General features: G+C 38.9%; 2 protein-coding genes across 2 annotated transcripts in view; one reads left to right on the top strand and one right to left on the bottom strand.

Moving 5' to 3' along the window:
- ABHD17B (abhydrolase domain containing 17B, depalmitoylase) overlaps nt 1-16245 on the bottom strand; it is a gene marked incomplete at its 3' end in the record, with an annotated part of 39771 nt that extends 23526 nt beyond the window's left edge. Inside the window, exon 1 of the mRNA XM_084238288.1 lies at nt 16032-16245. The remainder of the gene's footprint in view (nt 1-16031) is intronic.
- An 871-nt stretch (nt 16246-17116) lies between these two features.
- The window catches only part of LOC311172967 (uncharacterized protein C9orf85), a gene marked incomplete at both ends in the record, with an annotated part of 42161 nt that continues 37642 nt past the window's right edge, over nt 17117-21635 (top strand). The window contains one exon of the mRNA XM_084236602.1: nt 17117-17218. Within this exon, the coding sequence (XP_084092728.1) occupies nt 17117-17218 (102 nt within the window). The remainder of the gene's footprint in view (nt 17219-21635) is intronic.

The following is a 21635-nucleotide window of genomic DNA, read 5'->3' on the forward strand; positions in this document are numbered from 1 at the left end:
ATTCTAGGAAGTCTTTGGATAAATGTGCTTCAACAGTGTCAAATTTCTATTTTATAATATGACCCTGAAATGGACCATCAAACCACTCTCAAAGGTAGCATCCCCAGGGGGATTTATCATTTGGATTAAAGTTTGACACTTCAATGAAAATAAGTGATACTCTATTGGAATGTTGATTAGTGGCACTGAATCTAGAAATTAATTTGGAAGAACTGAAGTCTTTGATTCTGTATTCCTGTAAAAGGCATCTCTATATCTTTTAAAATCCCATTTTCTAATTCTTTGTTGATGTATAGAAATGCAACGTATTTTTGTGTACTGCTTCAGTATAAAACAACATTGCAAATTCTTAATTCTCTCTTTACTTTTTCTTGCTTTATTACACTGGCTGTGACTCCAGCACATTGCCAAATAACCTCCTGGTCTTCATGGTGAAATACCAGTATAAAAAAAATTATATTTTCCTATAAATTTTTATGCATGTTCTTTAGAGATGAAGGCAGTTTCCTTCTTTTCTAGCTTTCTAAGAATTTTAATGGCATGAATTCCATAAAATCAACATGGCTTTCCTACATTAACCCTAATTTGATGATGTTTAATTTTTCATATATTAGTAGACTTTATGGTCATAATTGATAATGGCCTTTGTTTTCTTTCTACTTCTCATCAGGTTTTTGTATCAAGATTATGCTAATATCAAAAAATTTAACTGACAAGTGTTCACTCTCTTTGCTAACAGTTAAGTTTCCTATTAGATATTAATTTTATACTTCTCAAGTCTTACCACAAACCCCATCTGTAACACCTACATTACCTTAATGTCCAGAAAGATATGTGGAAAGCTAAAAGAACACTTCCCTTTTGCATTTATCTGATTGTGGTTAAGATGTCTATCTCCAATGCTGTAGTGAGGCATTTCTGTAACCAAAGAAATCAAACTAGATCTTTACCTACCTATACCTCAATTGGGTAAGTGCTCATTCTGTCCCAAACTTGACTTCTATATGATTAATACTCAAAGTTCAAGACAGGAACTTGTACTTTGTACTCTCAACTCCAATTTCTTTTTTCCCTTTTGTCACTGTAAACAAACAAGATTACAATTCATGTGGCTATGTCATCACCTGAGCATTAAGGAATATCTCTAGCTTTGTCACCTACCCAGTGGAGGATCCAGAAAATTCAGAGACATCAAACTTCTAAAATAGTATCTTGAGTTCTTATTGGATGAAGACTTACAGATTTGGGGGAGTAGGAGTTAGAACTTCAGTCTGTGAATTTAAGATTTTTAAAGTAAGCCTTCGGTTTTTGCTACTAGATTTGAGAAAAGGCATTAAATTATAATACCATCAAATGATCAGGGGATATAAACATTTCTCTTTTCCTCAAACACATATGCAATATTATACTCCTTCCACAGGATAGGAGACTACCCTTTCTCCTACTTTTTTACTTTTCTATTTTATTTTGAGGGGGAAAAAATCATCTTACTTATTAGTAAGGTTGAAAAGATTACAGGCTGATTTGTTTTTTAAAAAAGATTTTATTTTATTTATTTATGCATACAAGAACTGGGGTGTAGGCTAGAGGTGCAGGGGCTAAGAGGATTCATCAGAAACTAAGTCAGGAACAGGGCAGATGGACCTACTGATATACACTGTTTAGGGGAGCAGTAGGCAAGACAGGAGAGGTCTACCGTGGGTTAACTCCCTGGCTGGGGATTGAACTCATGCAGTGGCTGCAGATAGGTCGACAGTGCTGAGACTTTAACCCCTGCACCACAGGGAGGCCCGATTAAAAGCTGATTTGAATGGCTAGGTTGTACAAGGACTGAAAAACTACTCTTGAGGTCCTCCAAAAATTGGTTTTACAGTATGTGTCTTGTCCTTTCTCCAAACCTCTAGCTTCAGACTGGAGTTGAACAGAAATGTAGTTTTTATAGTTTCCTTGAAATCATTCTGAGGTCCCGATAAGGTGCTGGACCTTTGTGCAAATATGGTTAATGGCAACAGTACCTAGGGAAAGATAAAGCTGTGGATGCAAAACATTCCTTAGCCCCTACCTTTTAAAAGGCAGATGTCAATATTAATAAGAAAAACAAAATAAAAGGACATGGCAAAATTGGTCAGTGTTTGTATAACTTTTCATGTTGGCGCAAAAAGGTTCTCTTTTATCTGAGTTAAAGATGGATTACATTAGGAAATGCTGTATTGACTCTTTCAGCAGTCTTGGAAACGCCTTAGAATGAGGATGTCCAGGGCCTATGTCCACGGCCTCCCTGGTGGCCTCAGGATTAAGTCTCAGTGCTATCACCTCTTTGGCCTGAGTCGGATCCCAGCCAGGGAGCTAATCCACATACAGCGTGGTGGCAGACGTCTCCTGTTGCAGACGTCTCCTGTCTCACCCGCTGCTCTCCTTAGGCCCCTTAGCAGTGTATTTCAGTAAAATACACCAGGTCTGCTCCCTAATCTGTCTCTGGCAAATCCACTCACCCCGCTCCCCTGTACCTCTAGCCTTTATCCCAGTTCTTCTATGCAAAATAAAAAAATAAGAAAAAAGGGAGGATGTCCATGTGTAGGCTCCCAGGAAGAAATAGAGAACAATGGAAAAACAATAGGACAATCTCTCATAGGAGACATGAATTTACAGTTGAAAAGAATTTTAAGTACTAACTAATGCTAAGAGATTAATCTGCCCTGCTTATGTAAAGATTAACCCAGGAAAAACTACAGATCTCTTCCTCTCTATAAGCAGCAGTTCCAAGAATAAGCCATGAAAATACTAATAGTTGCCTTAGAGGTCTTCAACTTCTCCATATTATTAACTTCTTGTAACCTTGTACTATATGAAATAGGAAGTCACCCGCAAAGAAATTATTTCCTAAATTATAAAACCAAGGTTTAACAATATCAAGGATTGGAGAAAAATCACATGTACCTTGACACAAATGAGGAAGAACTAAAGCTGTTTTAAATATTCTTTTTAAAATAACATATAAAAGTATAAACTACTACTGCTTATGATGAACTCATATATGATTTATTACTAATAAATTAATGAGCTATACGGGTTTTTGATATTATAAAAATTAAGTAACTTGTAAAGTGAGGATTTTAAGTTTCAGAGATCAGGTTAAAAAAAAAAAGATTACCAATAATTAGGAAAGACTTTCCAAAAATAGGAGGAAAATCTTTCAGGTTAGGAGCATAACAACTACACACATAAAAATATGATAATGAGAAAGAACTAAAGCAGAGAGTGCATGATGGAAAGGAGAAAAACAAAGTTAGGGAAAGGGGAGGATTAGATAAAACAAATCTGTTCAACACTGTTTGGAAGAATCACCGTAGTTCTTCACATATGGAACAGATAGATGATATAGTCATTTAGGCAACCATAGATATACATATGCTAACTTGGCTTTACATTAGAATTTGATAGTACTTAAGACTTAAGCAGGGTACAGTAAATTGGTACTGCTGAAGAATTCTATATATTTAGATTTTAAGAATTCAGATTTAAGACTTCTAAGAACAACCTCCACAAATCTTTAACACGCACACAATACAACCTGCTACATGGAGGTATGTCAGACACACACTATTAAGAAAACAAAAAATTAACAAATGACAATCATTTGTACTGCAAAATATATAAACCACTCCTTCAGTTAAGTCAATGCTCAAGTAAATTTAAAAGTATTTTCCTCCCAAATTAGTAACACACATAACTTTTTACTATGCAAAATAAAGATTACATTTTGGTAAATAAAAATTTGTCTTATTTATTTATTTATATTATGTCATCTCTACCTCTTTTTTTTTTTTAAAAAAAGATGTATTTATTTATTTATACAAACACTGGGTACAGTCAGAAGTGCGGGAGGGTGAGAGAATTTACCAGAGCCAGAGCGGGGAACAGAACAGGCAGAAGGACTGAAGTACACTGCTCAGGGGAGCAGCGGGCGGCAGGAGAGGTCTGTCACGCCATGTGGGACCCTCACCCGTGGCCGGGGATTAAACCAGCACTGCAGAGGCTGCGGGCAGCTTCGCAGCCCAGCACTCAACTGCTGTGCCACCAGGGGAGGCCCTGGGGTTTTCTTTTAGAGACAATTTTTAGAATACGTCTGAAAAGTATTTGAGTGAATGCTGAGAAGGAACATTTCTTTCTTTCTTAAAGATTCACTTATTTATGCATACAAGAAGTGGGGTGCAGGCCAGAGGTGCGTGATGTTAGAGGATTCACCAGAGACAGAAGTCTGCTGTGCCATGTGGTTCATCTCCCTCGCTGGGATCGAACTCGTGCTACAGTGGCTGCGGATAGCTTCATAGTTTTGTGTCTTAACCCCTTGCGCCACCAGGGAAGCCCCAAGAATATTTCTGATGCTGTATGGTAAATTAATGCAACTGGAGAAGAGTAAGATTGGTATGGAGGAAAGGGGAACAGAGGCTTATAAAAAATAATTGAGGCAAATCCTTGATGCTTAATTTGAGAATCTGATAGCTAATTATTATTTGGCATCTATATGACCAATGTGTATCCAGTATAAATGCCCATTTGAGATGAGGAAGAAAGCAAACATTTAAGATGGGTGGTCCAGACATCCTTCCAAATGTCATCAATTGGGTTACTAAGTATTATCTTGAATACCATTTTATGCATAAACTATTAAACTCATATAATAATTTTTAAAATTGTGTATAATTTTTACCTTTTGAGGAAGTCTTGTTCACATTATAGATATATATATATATGCACATATCAATTTTATATAATAAAGGAATAGTGGAAACAGCACCAGCCCCAGGGTTAGGAAATTCAGGCTCTAGTTACAATTCTATGTAATATGAGCTCTTATGCAATCCTATCTTATATGCCTCAATTTTAATGAGAAGATTTAGAGCATTTACAGGAAGAATAATAATTTATACTAATTCTTCTATAATATGGATATTCTGGGGCATCATATCCTATGTTCATGTTCTTTTATACACCTAGTTAAGCCCCTATATAAAGAGAAATCTGATATATTCTATTACAAATATCAAGCATATAAAAATAGCCTCTTAATATGACATTTCTAAGAAAAAAAGTAAAACCTTTGGGAGTGTAACTAGAAACAAATCAAGGCAGAACCAAAGAGCAGTGTCCTTCATTAACCTCAATATCTTAAAGTCTAAAAAAAAAAAAGAGTTCAATTGGGAAGTCATTTCTTCATCGTGAATTGCTGATGAGAACACATGCAATTCTCTTGATTTACCAAGGCTACCTTACTACCACCTTATATTAGTTCACAGTTTATACAAATAAAAGGACTGACCAGGATTGTGTAGAATAAGACAACAGAAGGAACAACTTAAAATGGGTAAGTAAGCAAGCAAATGGAAAAATATTTCAGAATGGATTTCTTCCATTCTACTAATTTACATTTTTTCCCCCTTACACAGCATACTAGGTGATCTACTTAAAAACTTATCCATGGATTTTTTTGTGCTTGTAATAAATACCTATCCTTAACACAGGTCCTTAAAGGCCTTGAATGATCTGGCCTTTGCTAACTCCTCCAAACTTATTTTGAGATGTTGTGACCCCAAAATCTAAATTAGGTTTTCTTTTTCACAGGACCAGTTCTTTTCCTTTGAAGCCAAAAACTGTTCTCACTGCTATGTATTCATGCATGCTCACTCAACTACTGTCTACAGTCTTCACAATAAGGTTAGCAACATGTGTTTTCTTTAGTGATATATAGGCAGCACCTCATCAATAATATCTACTAGCTAAATGAAAAAGAAAAATAAAGAAAATAAGAAATTGAAATTATACCTAACTACCTGACAGAAAATAGAGATAATGCAAAATGCAATCAAATAGGTTTGTTTTGTCACTCTGAATCAGGATTCACATTAATGTACATAATTTATGGCTTTACTCATTTTAGAAATCATTATGATTACCAAAAATGTGTTTCTATAGCACACACCGTGCATTAAAAACACACTGTCTGATACACTTAAAATCACTAAGAGAGGAAGCTGAATAAATACATCGTTAATGGTCAAGTTGAGGATAATTACACGTACAACTCACTACTTTGGTAACTGGAGATACATTTTATCTGTGTAATGCCTATTAACCGCAACACAGCAAATCAATTTTCCAATTATAAAGATATACTATATTTCTACTTATTAAATTGTATCATCAAAACATCATTAAATGTTTTGAGAAGACTGGAAAATCCCTCTTTTAAAAGGATTAGCTGGATGATGACTGTAGGATAAGTGAATTGGTCAGGCTTTTTTATGCTGCTGGCCTCTGTGGTTATCACCTGTGGCCTTGAATGCAGACGGTGCTTGGGAGCATGGGCTCGGGCACGCATGCGTAAGTGTGCATAACTGAGCCTGGAGGCTGACATTTACGGGCGGCATCACACAGAGACGCGGTTTAGTGGAGACTAGGTAGCACAGGATGAGTGACTACAGAGGCAGGACCATGTAAGAACACCAGAGAGAACCCCAAGAATAAGATTCGCTGGGGGTTGGAAGCCCTGCCAGCCTCCCTACACCCAGCCTTGTCAGCCTGGGGCTTTGCTGCTCAACAATTAGTGTAGAAAGATCATTAAAGCCTGAAAAAGTCACTGAGGCCTCTAGGACTCTCTTTTACCCATCTGCCCAAATGGATAGAGAACCTACCAGCTTGCTTCCACTACAGTGACCAAAAAGAAAATTGAAACACTTCCTATTTTGGAGATGATTTTAGAGTCTAGTACTCATGAATTATCTTGTTTTAAATTGTATTGTACATGATTTCACACCTCTTCAGATGTATGTTACCACACCATACCTACCTCCAAAGCACCTACTGACTGGGATTCCTCACCACGGTAGCCTCAATTATGTTAGAGTTCTAGGGAGTGTTTTAATTTTACATGTTCATGAATTATTTTGAAGAGACAATTAAGTTCTGCATAGGTAAAATGTAACATTCTCTCATTTTTGACTGTTTCTTTGGGGATGAAATGTGTCATATGGGAAGCATTTATATCCTTAATTGGTTTCCTCTTACCAGCCTCCAGGTGTAGCATATTGTCCCTAAATGGTAAGGTATCAATGCCTTAACACCATAAAAGGAAACAATTTTGTGCTGTATGATTTTATTCATTTGTTGAACACAAAGAACACAATAACAAAAACAAACCTGTGGACTGACAACAGATGATGGTTCCCAGAGTGGGAGGAAAGGGTTGAGAGAATAAGAAGAGGCGAAGTAGTTGGTGAATGGACTTTTGGTGGCAGGTATGGTGAGAAAATGCAGTCCTAAAACCCATACAATGCTATAAACGAATGTTACCTCAGAAAAACTCAAGAACCAACTATTTGCAGTGGGGTGGGGGTACAATTATATCTTTCAAGTGCCTTGCCATCTTGTTAGGACTGTCAACTACAGCTACTGAAGACATCAGTTGGTGGAGCCAAACCCCCACCTCAAACCTAAAAATAAACCACCCAGTGACTGAGATGCTCACATGGCAAAAACCCAACTTTTTCCCTTTCTCCGTATTTAGTACCAACATCAGGGGATGATACTGAATGCCTTGTTAAACAACTCTATATCCTTCCGGACTTAGGGGAAGTGAATGTTGGCAATAATGGTGGCTGTAAGCCCTTGAAAATAAGATTCTTTTCTGTATTACACTCACTATTTTCCAGTGCCATCTCAGATCTCTGCAGAACTTCAAGGCTTAAAGGGAAAAACATGCATTCTAGCTCAGTTGTTCACTGTGTTAGGAACTCTAAAAAGAGCTACACAACATGTTGATGAAAGATATACTGTTATAGTTGGTTAGGCAATATTCATATTCCTGGAAGCAAATTAAATCTTATGCATACAGGGTATTCCCAAACTAGACAGAACAGGGTAATTAGCAATAGTAGAAAATGCTGTTAGAGCAATCTGACTTCCTTGTTCTGAAGTATTTACATTGACAGTGACTTTCAGCAATTTTCAAAATAATTCATAATAAAACTCAGAAGTATCTAATAAGTTAAAAGGAAATCAGTTTGTGAATTAATGCTATATATTTCTCAGATCACTATCAATTACTTTATTAGATGAAATACCATCTAAATTTCTGGCATTTTAGATGCTGATAAAGCTATTTCTTTTACTTGTCAGGCATGTAGTTTATCATCTCTTTCCGGACTCTAGAAATCAATCAAATCCTGATTGTTTTAAATCTCACTTACTCTATACATATTCTGTAAGATTCTAATGTCTGCAGCATCTTCAGAAAACCTGCTTAATCAGTTAACCTCTTTGTATATTTTCTACATCTTCAGCCTCCTTCTGTGCTATTGGCTCCATCTCTTCTGTCTATAAACATACACTCACGACTTTCCTTTTTAGAAAAAAAAAAAAGTGCATGTATCTAGTTTCTGATTACCACCTCTGAATGTGCTTTTGAAATCAAACTTTTATTTCTCACTTCCCTCCATTCCCCATCAGGTCCCACATGATCTGTAGTCTAATCTCTACCATCAACTTGTTGGTTTATTTAGGATAATAAAAAATTTCTGAAAGTGCTTGGTTATTTCTCAATGTTGAACTTACATGATCACTTCGTGGCTTTAAACACCACTGCCTTTTCCTCTCTTCATGAAACTAACCTCCAATCTTAGTTTTTCTGGTGATCTCTTCAAATATTTTATTATTACTTTTATTTAGAGAAAGTCATCTTTTTTTCTTCTTCATATTGTGTGTATAACTTACCCAATCCCATGGGTGAGAAGACCACTTTGGTCTTCTTGCTTTAAAAAAAAAAAAAATCTCAACCACATCCATGTAAAGTACCATTTACACAATGACACCTAACCCTAAAAACCCTTGTCTCTAGCAAAGATCATTTCCTTAAGTTCTAGACCCTGAGTATCTCCATTTGTATTTCACCTCCTCCTCTTTCCTCTCATCTCAGATATATACTCTCACAAGTATCTCTCTCCATTCCCTCAGCCACAGCTAACTCAAGAACTTTTCATTTAATGGGTCATAAAATCATTAGTATTTACTTTACACCTTTTTAATCCATTTTACACTGCTACCAGGTCAGATGTCGCTTTCCTGTTTAAAACTTTCAAAGGGCCTTACAAGCTCATGAATATAGGTAAAATCTTCAGTATTTCATCAAGGACTCCCCCTACCCTCTCAGTTTTCTGGTATCTAACCTTGTTTCTCCATCCAGTCTACCAAACTGTTTTTCAATAAGGGAAAATGCCTCAAAAAGAGACTTTGTTGTTTCTATGCCTATGCGAATACTGTTCTTTCTTCTCCGTTGGTAAGCTCCTCCCCAAATCATCACTTCCCTTACAAATAAATGAAAAAACTTTTATTGCTAATTTAAAAGTTCCTTTTATTTTTTCTCTGGGCAATTGCTCTTGAACCTTGTCCATGTTGACCAATTTGGATATTTCTCTCCAGTGAAACCTTTGTTTTTGTGTGTGTGTGTGTATGTGTGTGTATGCATTAGTAGATCACACAGTAAAATATCTTATGGATTTCCAACCCCAAAATTAAAACCCATTACCCTAGGGATTGTACCAGAACGTTCTTAATTTTAAAAAACTGCCTAACCTTTTTTTTTTTTTTAATAGAGGCATGTCTTTATTTATTTATTTATTTTGTTTGTTTGTTTTGTTTATACATGCACTGGGTACAGTCAGAAGCGCGGGAGGGTGAGAGAATTCACCAGAGTCAGAGCGGGGAGCAGAGCAGGCAGAAGGACTGAAGTACACTGCTGAGGGTAGCAGCGGGTGGCAGGAGAGATCTGCGCGCCATGTGGGACCCTCCTCTGGTGGCCGGGGAGCAGCCGGGGATCGAACCGGCGCTGCAGCCGCGGGCAGCTTCGCAACCCAGCGCTCAACCGCTGCGCCACCTGGGAGGCCCAAAAAACTGACTAACCTTTTAACTTTACTGTACTAAAGCCACGTTAATAAAAGTGACATTTAAACAGTGACAACTGTTTAAAACGTGCTGAACAAAATTTTAAGTGTAGTGTTTAGATATAATCTTGCCAATGCAAGTTGCTGAATGGCATTATTTTCCTGCTAATAACTGATGTGTGGGGAATAAGTGATTTCTTACTTTTGGGGGAAGGGAGGGCAAAACTTTTGAGTGAAAAATTAATCAGTACATAATTCAAGATACTAATCAGAAACATTATTTCTGAAATCCTCGGATGGTATTTTGGGAAAAAATTATAGAAATTATTTCAAATGACTTTAATTTTCAAAACATTTCAAAACAATCTATAATCAGAAGCCAAGCAAGTTTATTGCAATTGATAAACCTGATAAATGTCTTCTTTTGTTCCCGGAGGCACTTGCTTTACACACTTTAGGTTTGTTGGGATTGTAATGGAGACCGGTCTACACAAAGTTACTGAGGTTATTTCAACTGCCCTTTTCCCTTTATCTTGCCCTAAATTAAGCATCTGCTGAATTTCTTAATCCTACTCTTTTAATGTGACTATATCTGAAATACTCTAAAGCAGTTGTTATGAAAAAATGTCTTCAGAAGTATGTATTTTAATGCGTAAAGACCTTTAACTCTATTGCCAATTCTAGGATCACCTCTAAGACACCACGAGGAACTTCATGAGGGAAACCAAAATAAGGCCATAACTAAAATAACAATTGTGTCCTAATGATTTTTTTAAAGGTCAACAATACAACATAAGCTAGATATTTTTGCGTTTACAATTAAGAGTCAGCTTCAGCAAATCTCAAAAAAGCAAAAAAACGGAAAAATATAACTAAGTGGAATCAGACTTGATCTGAAGTCTGTACTTTCTGTGTCACTATACCATTTAGCAGTTTCAGTTCCTTCAAGTGCAAAATGATATACAGGCTCATCCCCAATCTTCAAAGTAATGGGTGACGATTTTCAAATAAAAAGGGTTTAAATGTAGTCTACACACAACTATGTTAATGAAAGACACTACTACATTGACTGCTTTTTTCCCATTGATATTTCAGAATGGAAGGGATACAATTTATCAAGTAATGACAGATTATTATAAACTGTGATAAATGCCATGAAAATAAAGTACAGAGTTCTACACGAGAACTAGGTGGGGGCTAGAAGGTAGATGCTTTCACTTGCTATCTCCTTTTATCTTAATAACACTGTTCTCAGGTTATCATCCTTCTACACAAGAGGAAATCAAGGCTTCAGGTTGTTAAGTCAATTAACTCGTCCAGGTTCACACAACTTACTAAGTGGGAGAGCCAGGAACACAGGTTTGACTTCAAGACTATATTCTGTCCACTCTTCCATGATTTTGCTAATATCTAGATGGCTAATACCTTCACTGAACATCTCTGCTTTCTCAGTGAGGCATACCCTAGCCACCCTGTGTAATAGATCCAAATGCCTCCTTTGAATTCTCCTTATCCATCTCTACCTTTTCTATTATACTAACTCTATATCCTATTATAATAACTATCAGTTTTAAACATTTTATTTATTGTGTATAGTGTATGGTGGTACGTTAGGGATCTTTCTGTTTTGTTTAAGATGTACCCCCAAAAGAATAGTGGCTTATATACAGTATAAGGTTTGTCTTTATATTCAAGAAACTGTTTAATCATTCTCACTTTAATTCCTGGGAAAACAGAACTTATAGCTGAGTCAAATTAACATCAGTGTTTAAATCTGCTATGAAATTCTGTTTAAAAAACTAGGGCCACAAGTATTATTTAAAAATTTGCAGCCATGAAAATAATAACTAAAATACATGTAAAACGAAACTGTGAAAAGCGGATACACATGATGATGAAAGATCAGCATTTAAATACCTGTTCACTTTCTATATCGCATTATGACTGAATTTGAGGCACAGATGTAACATAACTCTAAAGCAGTAGTTTCCGAAAATAAAAAGGTTGGAATGACAGAACTGCCAAATCTGAGTTTCACCACAAGAGGATATTATAAAAGATATCTGATCAACTATCATAATTCCATGAGAAGATACTGAGATTTTTAAAAATATGGCAATCTTACTATAATTAAGAAATACTTCATTATACGCTAATAACTTTGTTAAGATCTAAATGTGAAAAAGGTAAATTTGAAAGAAGATATAATAGCATTTTAAAATTTTTTACAATCATGAAATATTAATAGAACTGACATTGAAATAAAGAACTTCTGGTTCACAAAGGCACCACAGTGAAAAGGCATGCTAACAAGTGCAAGAAAATATTTATAAACCTATGCAGTACCACGTACTGTTTTCCAGAATACATAAAAAATACTTATAAACCAATAAGGCCATAGGTAATTCATGGAAAAAGGAAAAGCCAAAAAATTAAAGTGTAACCACAGCACTAACTGGGGAGATGCAAATGAAAACTACCATGAAACACCATTTTGTACTCCTCAGAATGGCACAACTTAACAGTATTTGGAAAGAGAGAAAATAGACCCTTTTTTTGACTGACAGTTTGAAAGAAAACTGCTAGTTATATGACAAAATTGAAGCAGTTCATACCTTGTGTTCTAGCAATCTATTAACTAGATTTATATCCCAGTGCAAAATGTCTCTTTGATTATGTATTAGCTGTTATAACCAATGGGGGCGGGGGGGAGGGAACAGATGCCAAGCACTCTTGGTACAAAAAGATAATTCTGCCCCATCTCCCATGACTTGAATATTCTGCTGGACACTAATTTTGGGGAATGGGCAGTGGGGGGAGGGAAATAAGGTCAGATATCTATAAAAAGAACTTAAAGTATATTTGTATTCCTTTAAGATAAAAATCTTTAAGGTAATCACAGTGTAGATAAGCCTGCACTTTTATTTTTGTTCAAACTTCACTGAAAAGTTTATTATTTCGGTAAACATATACAAGAATATTTCTACAATACTGCTTAATATGCAAACAATTGCAAGCAACTAAAATGACCAAATGAAACCTGATATAGTCATATAATGGAACATATGCCTTATAAGAGTAAAAATAAACAAACTATAGCTACCTGAATAAACATAGATAAAGCCTGGCAAGTTGAGTGAAGAAAGCAAACTAGATATAAACATATTTAAACAGTCATAATCAGAGTAAAAACTATAGTGTTCATGGATATAAAAGTAAGCAGTAAAGCATAAACACAATGATAGGAAGGATGTAAGTCAATTTCCAAATAATACTAGGGATAGTGAAGAGGAGGTCTTGAGAGAGGTACAAAAGAGAGGAATCTTCATTTTGTTTTGTAGTTTTATTTCCTCACATGGGTAGTGCATCCAAAGTTATTCATTGTATTGTATGGTGCCATCCTATATATTGCTATATTATTTCTCATTTCATCTGAAATGGTCTATACAGGTGTTCAGAAAACACTGAAGAGTTCAGGACTGGACATCAGAAGACCCAGGTCCAATTCTCAGTTCTGCAAATTGTGTAGCTTTACACAATTCAAATAATTAACTTTCCTGGGCTTGATTTCATCTGTAAAGTCATAAAACATCATTTTCTCTCCCAATTCACAAGGCTAGGTTTGAGAGATAAGTAAAGGAGTGTGCGTGTGAGAAATTTTAAACAGTGAAGACAGGTGATTTCTGAGAATTGAGAGCAAAACCTTGGATATTAAAAATAAGAGCTATCATGGGCCTTCCTGGTGAAGCAGGAGGTAAGTCTCAGCACTTTCAAGCTATTGCCAGCCACTGCAGCATGAGGAGCGTAAGTTCGATCCCCAGCCAGGGAGCTTAACTGACATGGCACAGCAGACCCCTTCTGTCTCCCTTGCAGTTCCCCTCAGCAGTGTATTTTAGTAGATCCACCTGTTCTACTCCCCCACTCCATTTCTCATAAATCCTCTCTCCCCCATCCGGCCCCTCTGGCTCACACCCCAATTCTTGTATGCATAAATAAATAAATCTTAAAAAAAAAAAAAGCTACCAATAAGTAAATCAACTAAGGTAATTTGTTACTTTCTACTGACTTGTCATCACTGATTCTAAATATGTAACATCAATCTGAAAGTGGAGGAAATTTGGAGTTTACAAACTCCTAAATGGTGGTCAATGGGTAGGCATAATCCCTTTACAACTGTTTCTTTAGCTAATTCTTCATCAAATTGAGATTCATAACATCAAAACAAGAGAAGTACATTAAAAAGTACTTGCATTTAACTAAAACTACGTCTCATAACCACTGTTAACTGTTAGTTCTCAGTGCCCTTTCTGTAAAGCGAGCAGGTGGCACATTTTATTAGCCCTATATTACAGATGGAGAAACTGACTCAGATGTGGGGTAGCTTGCCTGGAGTTGTAAACCAATGCAGTGACAGAACTTGGAACAGACACTAATTGCCTAGTTCTTCTGTGTTCATTAAGCTACCAAAAACATTATTTTGCCATGAGGTTTTATGGTAATTCTGTTTGTCACAGGAAATAGAAAATTCTTCGTCAGATGTCATTTCATACACATTTTAAAATAGGCAAGAGACACTCAAGGAAAGAAGCCACTTAACTGCAGTACTGCATAGCAAGGGACAAAATTAAAACTGCCTAGTCTACTCAAAATCTAGCTTTCCTTGCCAATTAACCTTATTAATACAAGAGGAGGAAAAAAGAGAGGTCAAAATATGGGTGAGGGTGCTAGTCATCTCCTCCTGGATCACAACATAGCAATTATTGCAAAACAGGGATTTTATTTCTTTTCTAACACTGGCTGTCTCCACTGTTCTTCCTAAGTAAGTCACCACTCTACTTCCCAAAATAAAAATTTACCAACCAGCAAAGAGTTGGGCAGTCTCAAATTAGAACACTGGGAATTATGATAATCATCAAAATATTGGCTATGCCAACAGTATGTCACCCAAATACATTTATGTGATAAACATATGAAGAGACAAACTCTTTATGGAGGAGAAAAGCTCTTTTTAGTGTAACTTTTCCTGTTAATGTAAACAGATGAACGCTATTACAACATGTACCTGATTTCTTACTCAGACTCATTAGGCAGTTTCAAATGCTGATACAGTATCTCTAAAATCCCATTTATTGGAGCCTTTAAAAAAATTCAGTAAGTCACCTTGTGGATCAATGATTGCATGTAACAGGAAGTAAAAAAAAAACCAGTAGTACCTTTTCACAAACAGCCAAAATTTAAAGGTCACCCCTCTTTATTCCGTTATTCCTCCTTTCATACCAAATTCACCACATACCTTAATACATATATGTATGTATAAAAATATATGCGCGCCCTGGGGTTGAAAGAAACCTTATCATAGGTCAAGATTTAAACATTGTTTTTTTAAAATAAGACGTCGGGGTTCAACAACACTCTCTTCTTCACAAAAGCCCTCTGCACAGCAGTACAGCCTGACTTGTCAGAACTTTCGTTTCAGGGTTCAAAAAAAAAAAATCCAAACAAAACCTCTAATTTTCCAATGCAAAAACGACGACTGAGGCGCCTACCCTATAATTCTAAAACAGGTAAGATGAACCGTACGACGGCCAGACCGGAATACACCAGTGATCGAGCATGGTGCAGAACCCAGCTGCACTCGAGACCGCCGGGACATCGAGGAGAAAGCTCTCCCGCACCGCGAACCCCGAGTGCCTTAGGGGAACGCGAGCCTAACCTCGCCTCTCTGTCCACGGGGAGAAAAAGCAAAGGGGGGGGGTGGTGGTGAAATGAGACCCTCCTCTGCAAGGAGAACCCCAAGCAAGGTCTTCCCAGCCTGCCCCTCCCCACCCCCAGACCCCGGCGCCTCGCCCCACAGGGAACCCACCTCCTCCTCCCTCCACGGAGAATCCTCCCGGCAGCAGCAACCCGGTCGGAAGCGGCTTCCCCGCCTTCCCCGGCGCGGAGAGGGATCCCGGTCGCCAACAACAAAGACACCTCCCGCTCCCCTCCCCCCAGCCCGGCCCCGGCCTGCTCCCTCCCGCGCCCGCGCCGCCCGGCCTAGCGCCCCCCTCCCCGTCTCCGGCCGCGCCGCCCCGGCCCCCCGCGAACCCAACGCACCTGCACCGGAGGGGCCGCAGCCGCGGCGTCAGGGGAGAAAAGGCCGGCGGGGAGGCGCTGCTGACGCGACGTCTGCGACGAGGCGCGCTTCCTCACCGGACGCCGCCGCCGGACTCTCCCGGCCTGCGGGCGGGCCCGGCTGAGGAGGGGGGGCGAGGCCGCGGCCCCCGGCGCCGGGACGGGCCAAGGACGGCGGCGCCTGAGGCGGCCGGCTCGCGCCCCCGACTCTCGCCTCGCGCCGGCCCGGGTCCCCCACGCGTGCTCGCGATGTGCTGACTAACGGCCGCGGCGCGAGGCGCTGGAGCGGCAGCCGCCACCGCCGCCGTCGGCTGCTCTCGGGCCTCACGTCCCCGCGCGGCCGTGGTCGCCGGCGCCGCCACCTCCTTTCCTGGCGCCGCAGACACCACCCCGACCCAGCCAGGTCTTTCTTCTCGGGAATCCTCCCCGCGTTGCGTCTCCTCAGCCGGCGGCCGCGAGGCTCACGGTAGTGGCGGGAGCGAGGCTGGAAGGGAACCCCAAGGGTGAGCAGGGACCTCACTGGGCTACGAGTTGGTCACTGACTGGAGGAAGGTGCCAAAGCTGGCCCGGGATCCAGCCTGCGAGCCAGGAGAGGGGCGGGACGCAGCCAGCTTAGCCTGACGCCCACCAATCACGAGGCGCGCAGAGGAATCGGGCGTCGCGAGTGGCTGAGCGAACATCGGCAGGAGGCGGGGATTGCGGAAAAGAGGAGCCAATAGAATCGAAGGTTCCCTGGCTCTCTGTCTTGATGGACTGCCACGTTGGGACCAATGGTGGGGATTGTCGCTTCGAAGAAAAGAGGGTTTTCTACTCCCGGTGCGGGAGCGGGAGGCTGCGCGGCGGGGGAGGGGTCGAGGCTGGGCCGCGTGGACGATCCCCGAGAGCCGGGGGCCGGGAGAGTCTCATTTGACCTCCGGGAGGAGTCACGTGGGCCGAGGGGTGGTGGGCGGAGGGCTGGGTGAAACCCTTCCGGGTCGCTGACTGTAACTTCGACTCTGGAGGGAAATTCTAGCGCCGGCATCGCTGAGCGCTTCTCGTCCCGGGGCGAGGAGGTGGTAGTGTCGGCCATGAGCTCCCAGAAGGGGAACGTGGCCCGTTCCCGGCCTCAGAAGCACCAGAACACGTTTAGCTTCAAAAATGACAAGTTTGATAAGAGTGTTCAGACCAAGGTAGGAACCTGCCTGTTGCAGTAAATTGACTCCAGGAAAGGAATGGGTCAGTGGACGGGGAAAAAGGAAATGAGAGGAGTTGGCGAGGGCGTGTGTGGACTGCAGCCCAGAGTTAGTCTTGGCTGCAGTGCAACCCTTTCTAAAATGATATTCCCACGCCCTTTCTTTGACCTGGATGTGCGAGCTCGTAAATATATTTGGCGGGCCACACTTTAATTGCACAAAAAAGTGAGCGAGGACCCTCATCAGACCTCAAGTGCAGCTGGGGAAAAGGACTCATTGAACGCCCCCTTCTCCATCACGTACTTGTAATAATAAAAGAGGGTGGGGAGGCTTAGGGCACCTGTGCTGCTTTCAAATTTTGTAACAGGTTTATGCAGCCCCTTTCTTTTTGGAAGACCCCAAGCTCATAGATGTGTAGGGAGCTCGTGAGGGCTTAAACAGACGTTCTTAGCTTCAGTGTCCTCACCATCATGGGAATTTGTCTTCTTTCTGTAAGACTGTTTTGAGGATCAAATTTTTGATTAATGTAAAGGTGCTTGTTTTGTTTATAATTTCGTGGGATTTCTGTAAGCTGGAAAAAAATTTCTCGCTGTCTAGATAGCAGGAGATTTTAGGTTGTATGGAGCAGAGATAATTGAAGAAAAGAGCTTCGTGGGGGCCAGCATCACATCAGATAAACCTCATGTAAACCAGAGCTTAAATTTACTAGGTGTGTGGCTTAAGCAAGTTATCTAACATTAAATTTCTCTGAGATGTACTTTGGTCTCAAATGAGAAACCTGCCAAGAGAGATTGTTAAACTAAAGGAGGTACAGAAATGACCTGGGTCACAATAGGTTTCCAACAAGTGATTTATTCCTCAATATTGGTTAAGAAAGCAAAGTGAACTGTTTCTAGTAACCTATGCTCTCCTTTTCCTTTCCTTTTTTTTTTTTTTCTAAATGCTAAAAAGAGTTGTCTCTGCCTTCAGGGAGTTTATAGTTTTCTGGGTCATTGGCCAATAAGCAAGCAAAAAGATACATAAATACAAATTATGATAAATTCGACCAGAACAAAAATTTTGTTCGGCCAGAATAGATGTCTGTGTCTACTATGAATAGATGTCTATGTCTTATCCTGTATTCTTATCCTGATTTTGCAAAAGTATTTAACTCTTTATTTTTCATCAGACAATAAAAATCACTTTCATGAAGTATTTAGCTACAGTATAGCTTACTGTACTTGTAAGTACAAGACTTCTTGTACTTATATTTCTTGTACTAGAGTTTGTACATTTGTCCTTGTGCATTTTCTTGGCATTATCCAACATCCCTGTTTTTATGATCTTAGATGCTCTCATGGTTCTCAAGTTCAGTCACAAGTTTCATTTTGTGTAGCCCTTAATTCCTTTGCCTCTTAAATCATGGGGAAATCTCATCTGTCAATTTGGTAGGACCACCATCTGTTTTTGTTATTGGAGGACAGGAAAAAATATAAAGATGGTATTTTACTGAGAGAAGATCTTTGGGTTGATTGTTCATCTGTCTAATAGAGACCTAATAATTGTGTGCGTTTTAAAAACAGTACTTTAACCAGTTATGTGCAATTATCTAAAGCCAAGATTTTGTCTGAAGTGTTGGACCCTGTCATGGTTATTATGTTTTACACCAAAAAGCTGATTGATCAAAAGAAGGGATATTAAGCAATACATGGTTTTCTGTAACTCTCCTTAAAGGATCGTGTAAATAATTGAATACTTGTACCTTATTATTTGGTAGGGATCCTGCATCAGGTTCTTATGTCCTCCTTTCCCATATAGTTTATTTTGACTTTATTGAGATTAGAAGTTGGAGAATGACAGATGTTTTATTGGGAAGTTTAGGTAAAGCAGTCCCATTCAAAGCTAGTGTGAGTAATTTTAGTCTGAGTGATGAAGTGCCAGTCATAGGGTAAATGTTATCTCACTCAGTGGGCATTAATAAGTAAGGGTTAAACAGGTGGAAAACCGTTGAACAAATCGCGGGTGGGTCAGTACAAATCCACTTTAGTCAGAGTAGCCATCTCTTTTTGGCACACTAGAGATCACCTGGGATTTCCTTTGATCTTTTTCCAAATTGGGAAATGTTCTTTGATAGAATTCACCAATGCTGCCTATTAAATGGATCTCTGTTGAATATAGCCCCCACCCCCATCCATTTGTTATTAAATTCATACTTTTTTAATTGATAAGGTGACTTAATCAATGGCATGGTGGCCATAATGATCTACATAAGAAAATTATCCCTAATAAAAACTAGGGAAGCTCTTTTATTTTTTTAATATTATTTTCTCTGTTATTATTTATCTTTTATTTTCCCCCCTTTTATACAAAAATAATTTCATCCTTGCTGGTTGATATTCCATGTACCTGCATTGCATTGGCTTCCACTTGAAGCCAAGAGTGATTCTGCATGCTTTTTTTTCCCCACCACCATTCCTTACACCCCTTTATCTCTCCTTTCCCTCTTAATCTTGGAAACCTCACTTTGTTTATTCATGTCTGCTAGTTTTTATAAGTATTTTGCTTTGTCAAATTGTCCACCATATAAATGTCCAATATTCATCTTTGTCATTCTGACTTGCTTTACTGTGCATAATTCTCTTGAACTTTTTCTAAAAGTTGCTATAAATGGCAACTTTTCACTTTTCCTTATGACTGAACAGTATGCTGTTGTGTAGAAATACCAGGTCATCTTGATCCAGTCCTCTTATCAGTGGGCACTTAGGTTGTTTCCACGTCTTTGGGATAGATGCCCAAGAGTGGGAATCCTGGTTTTATATATTTATAAAGTGATCTGGTAAATTCAGATCACCTCCCAAAATGGCTACACCAGTTTACATTCTCACCGACAGTGTAATAGGGTGCCTCTTTCTCTGTATGCTCTCCAGCACTTGTTGGGGGTCTTTTTAATATTTGTGATTCTCACGATATATCTCATCGTGGTTTTGACTTGCATCTCTCTTACTATAAGTGATGCTGTGTATTTTTCCATGTGTCTTTTGGCCTTCTGAATCTCCTATTTGGTCAATCTGTATGTTTCTTAACATGAGGCCTACTACAATGTAATTTTTTTTTTACATCAATCATATATTTTAAACATTACATTTTATGTTTAGTGAATGACAATTGAAATTAATATGTCTTAATATGCTCTCTTGTGTTGAGGAATAGTAGGCTTCTGTGTTTTGAAATTTTATAATTGTTAATCCTTATGTCTGCAGAAAGTTAAATACTGCATTGTAAGAAAAAAAGGTACTCTCAGAATTCTTCATCCAGATAAATTAGTTCATCTAAGAGAAAGTAATAATTTATATTGTGTCCTCCAAATAGGTCATTTTCTGTTTAGAGAAACACTATAGTAGAGAATTACTCAAAGAAGCTCATGGCTGAGAGTAAAGGCTGCTGCAGCGTTTGTTATTTTAAGCTGGGGTACTCTTTCCACACCAGCACATGTGTTATGATGAGGTCACAGGCAGGTGTACAGAGAATCCTGCTTGTCCTCAGAACAACCCTGCTGACAACTCATGCCAGCCTTCCTTTTTGCTTCCTTTCTCTCAGTTGACTTTTGTGAAAGGAAGAATTTGAAATGCAAAGGGGATAGAGAAATAGCTAACATACATAATATTCCTTTTTGAGATTTTCCTTGTCACTTTAAGTCAGATGACACTTATGTGTTTTGAAGGAGTTAAATAAACATTCCTTTTCTGAACTTGCCTGATGTGTGTAAGGTCATTATCATTAAGATTCTTTAGTTGCTACCTTAAGCAGAAAGAGAATTTAGTGGAAAGATACTGATCCGATTTTATGCATTTTATAGAGTGCTTATTTATTTGTTTTGGTTGATTTTTTAGTGTCCAACATTCCCAGGTTAGCCATTATTATTGGGAAATCTTATCCTCATTTAACTTTGTACATATACTCATTTGATGTCATCTTCCAACTTTTTAATGTCCCCCCTCCCTAATTTTTTCAATTTGCCACCTGGAATCTATAGTTTATTGTATCAAATGGAGATACAGTATTGAAAATAAAATTTCTTTCACTTTCTCATCCTACCTGATTATTCCTAGAACTCTGTTTCCCTGCAATCCATAAATGATAATGTTTTCTCACTCCACATCTGTGACTTCCCATTTAGAATTCTTTTTTCCATTTGCTGATTCAGTCTATTTCTTACAAAAAACCCCAGCTCTTCTGAAATACATGCCATCAGACTGTTATCTCTCCTGACCTGTACTCACTTTCTGGTTATACACCTCATCAGTACCTGGCACACTGCCTTTCCATGGATCCTGTCTAATTAGTCATTGCTTCATCTCCATGGATAATTCATCCAACATCTGGTCTCTCAGTTTTTAGCTCCTCCACCTCAGAAATCTAACCCTAAACTTACTGC

The sequence above is a fragment of the Talpa europaea genome (genome assembly GCF_964194135.1).
Source record: "Talpa europaea genome assembly, chromosome: 7".
Classification (NCBI taxonomy): domain Eukaryota; kingdom Metazoa; phylum Chordata; class Mammalia; order Eulipotyphla; family Talpidae; genus Talpa; species Talpa europaea.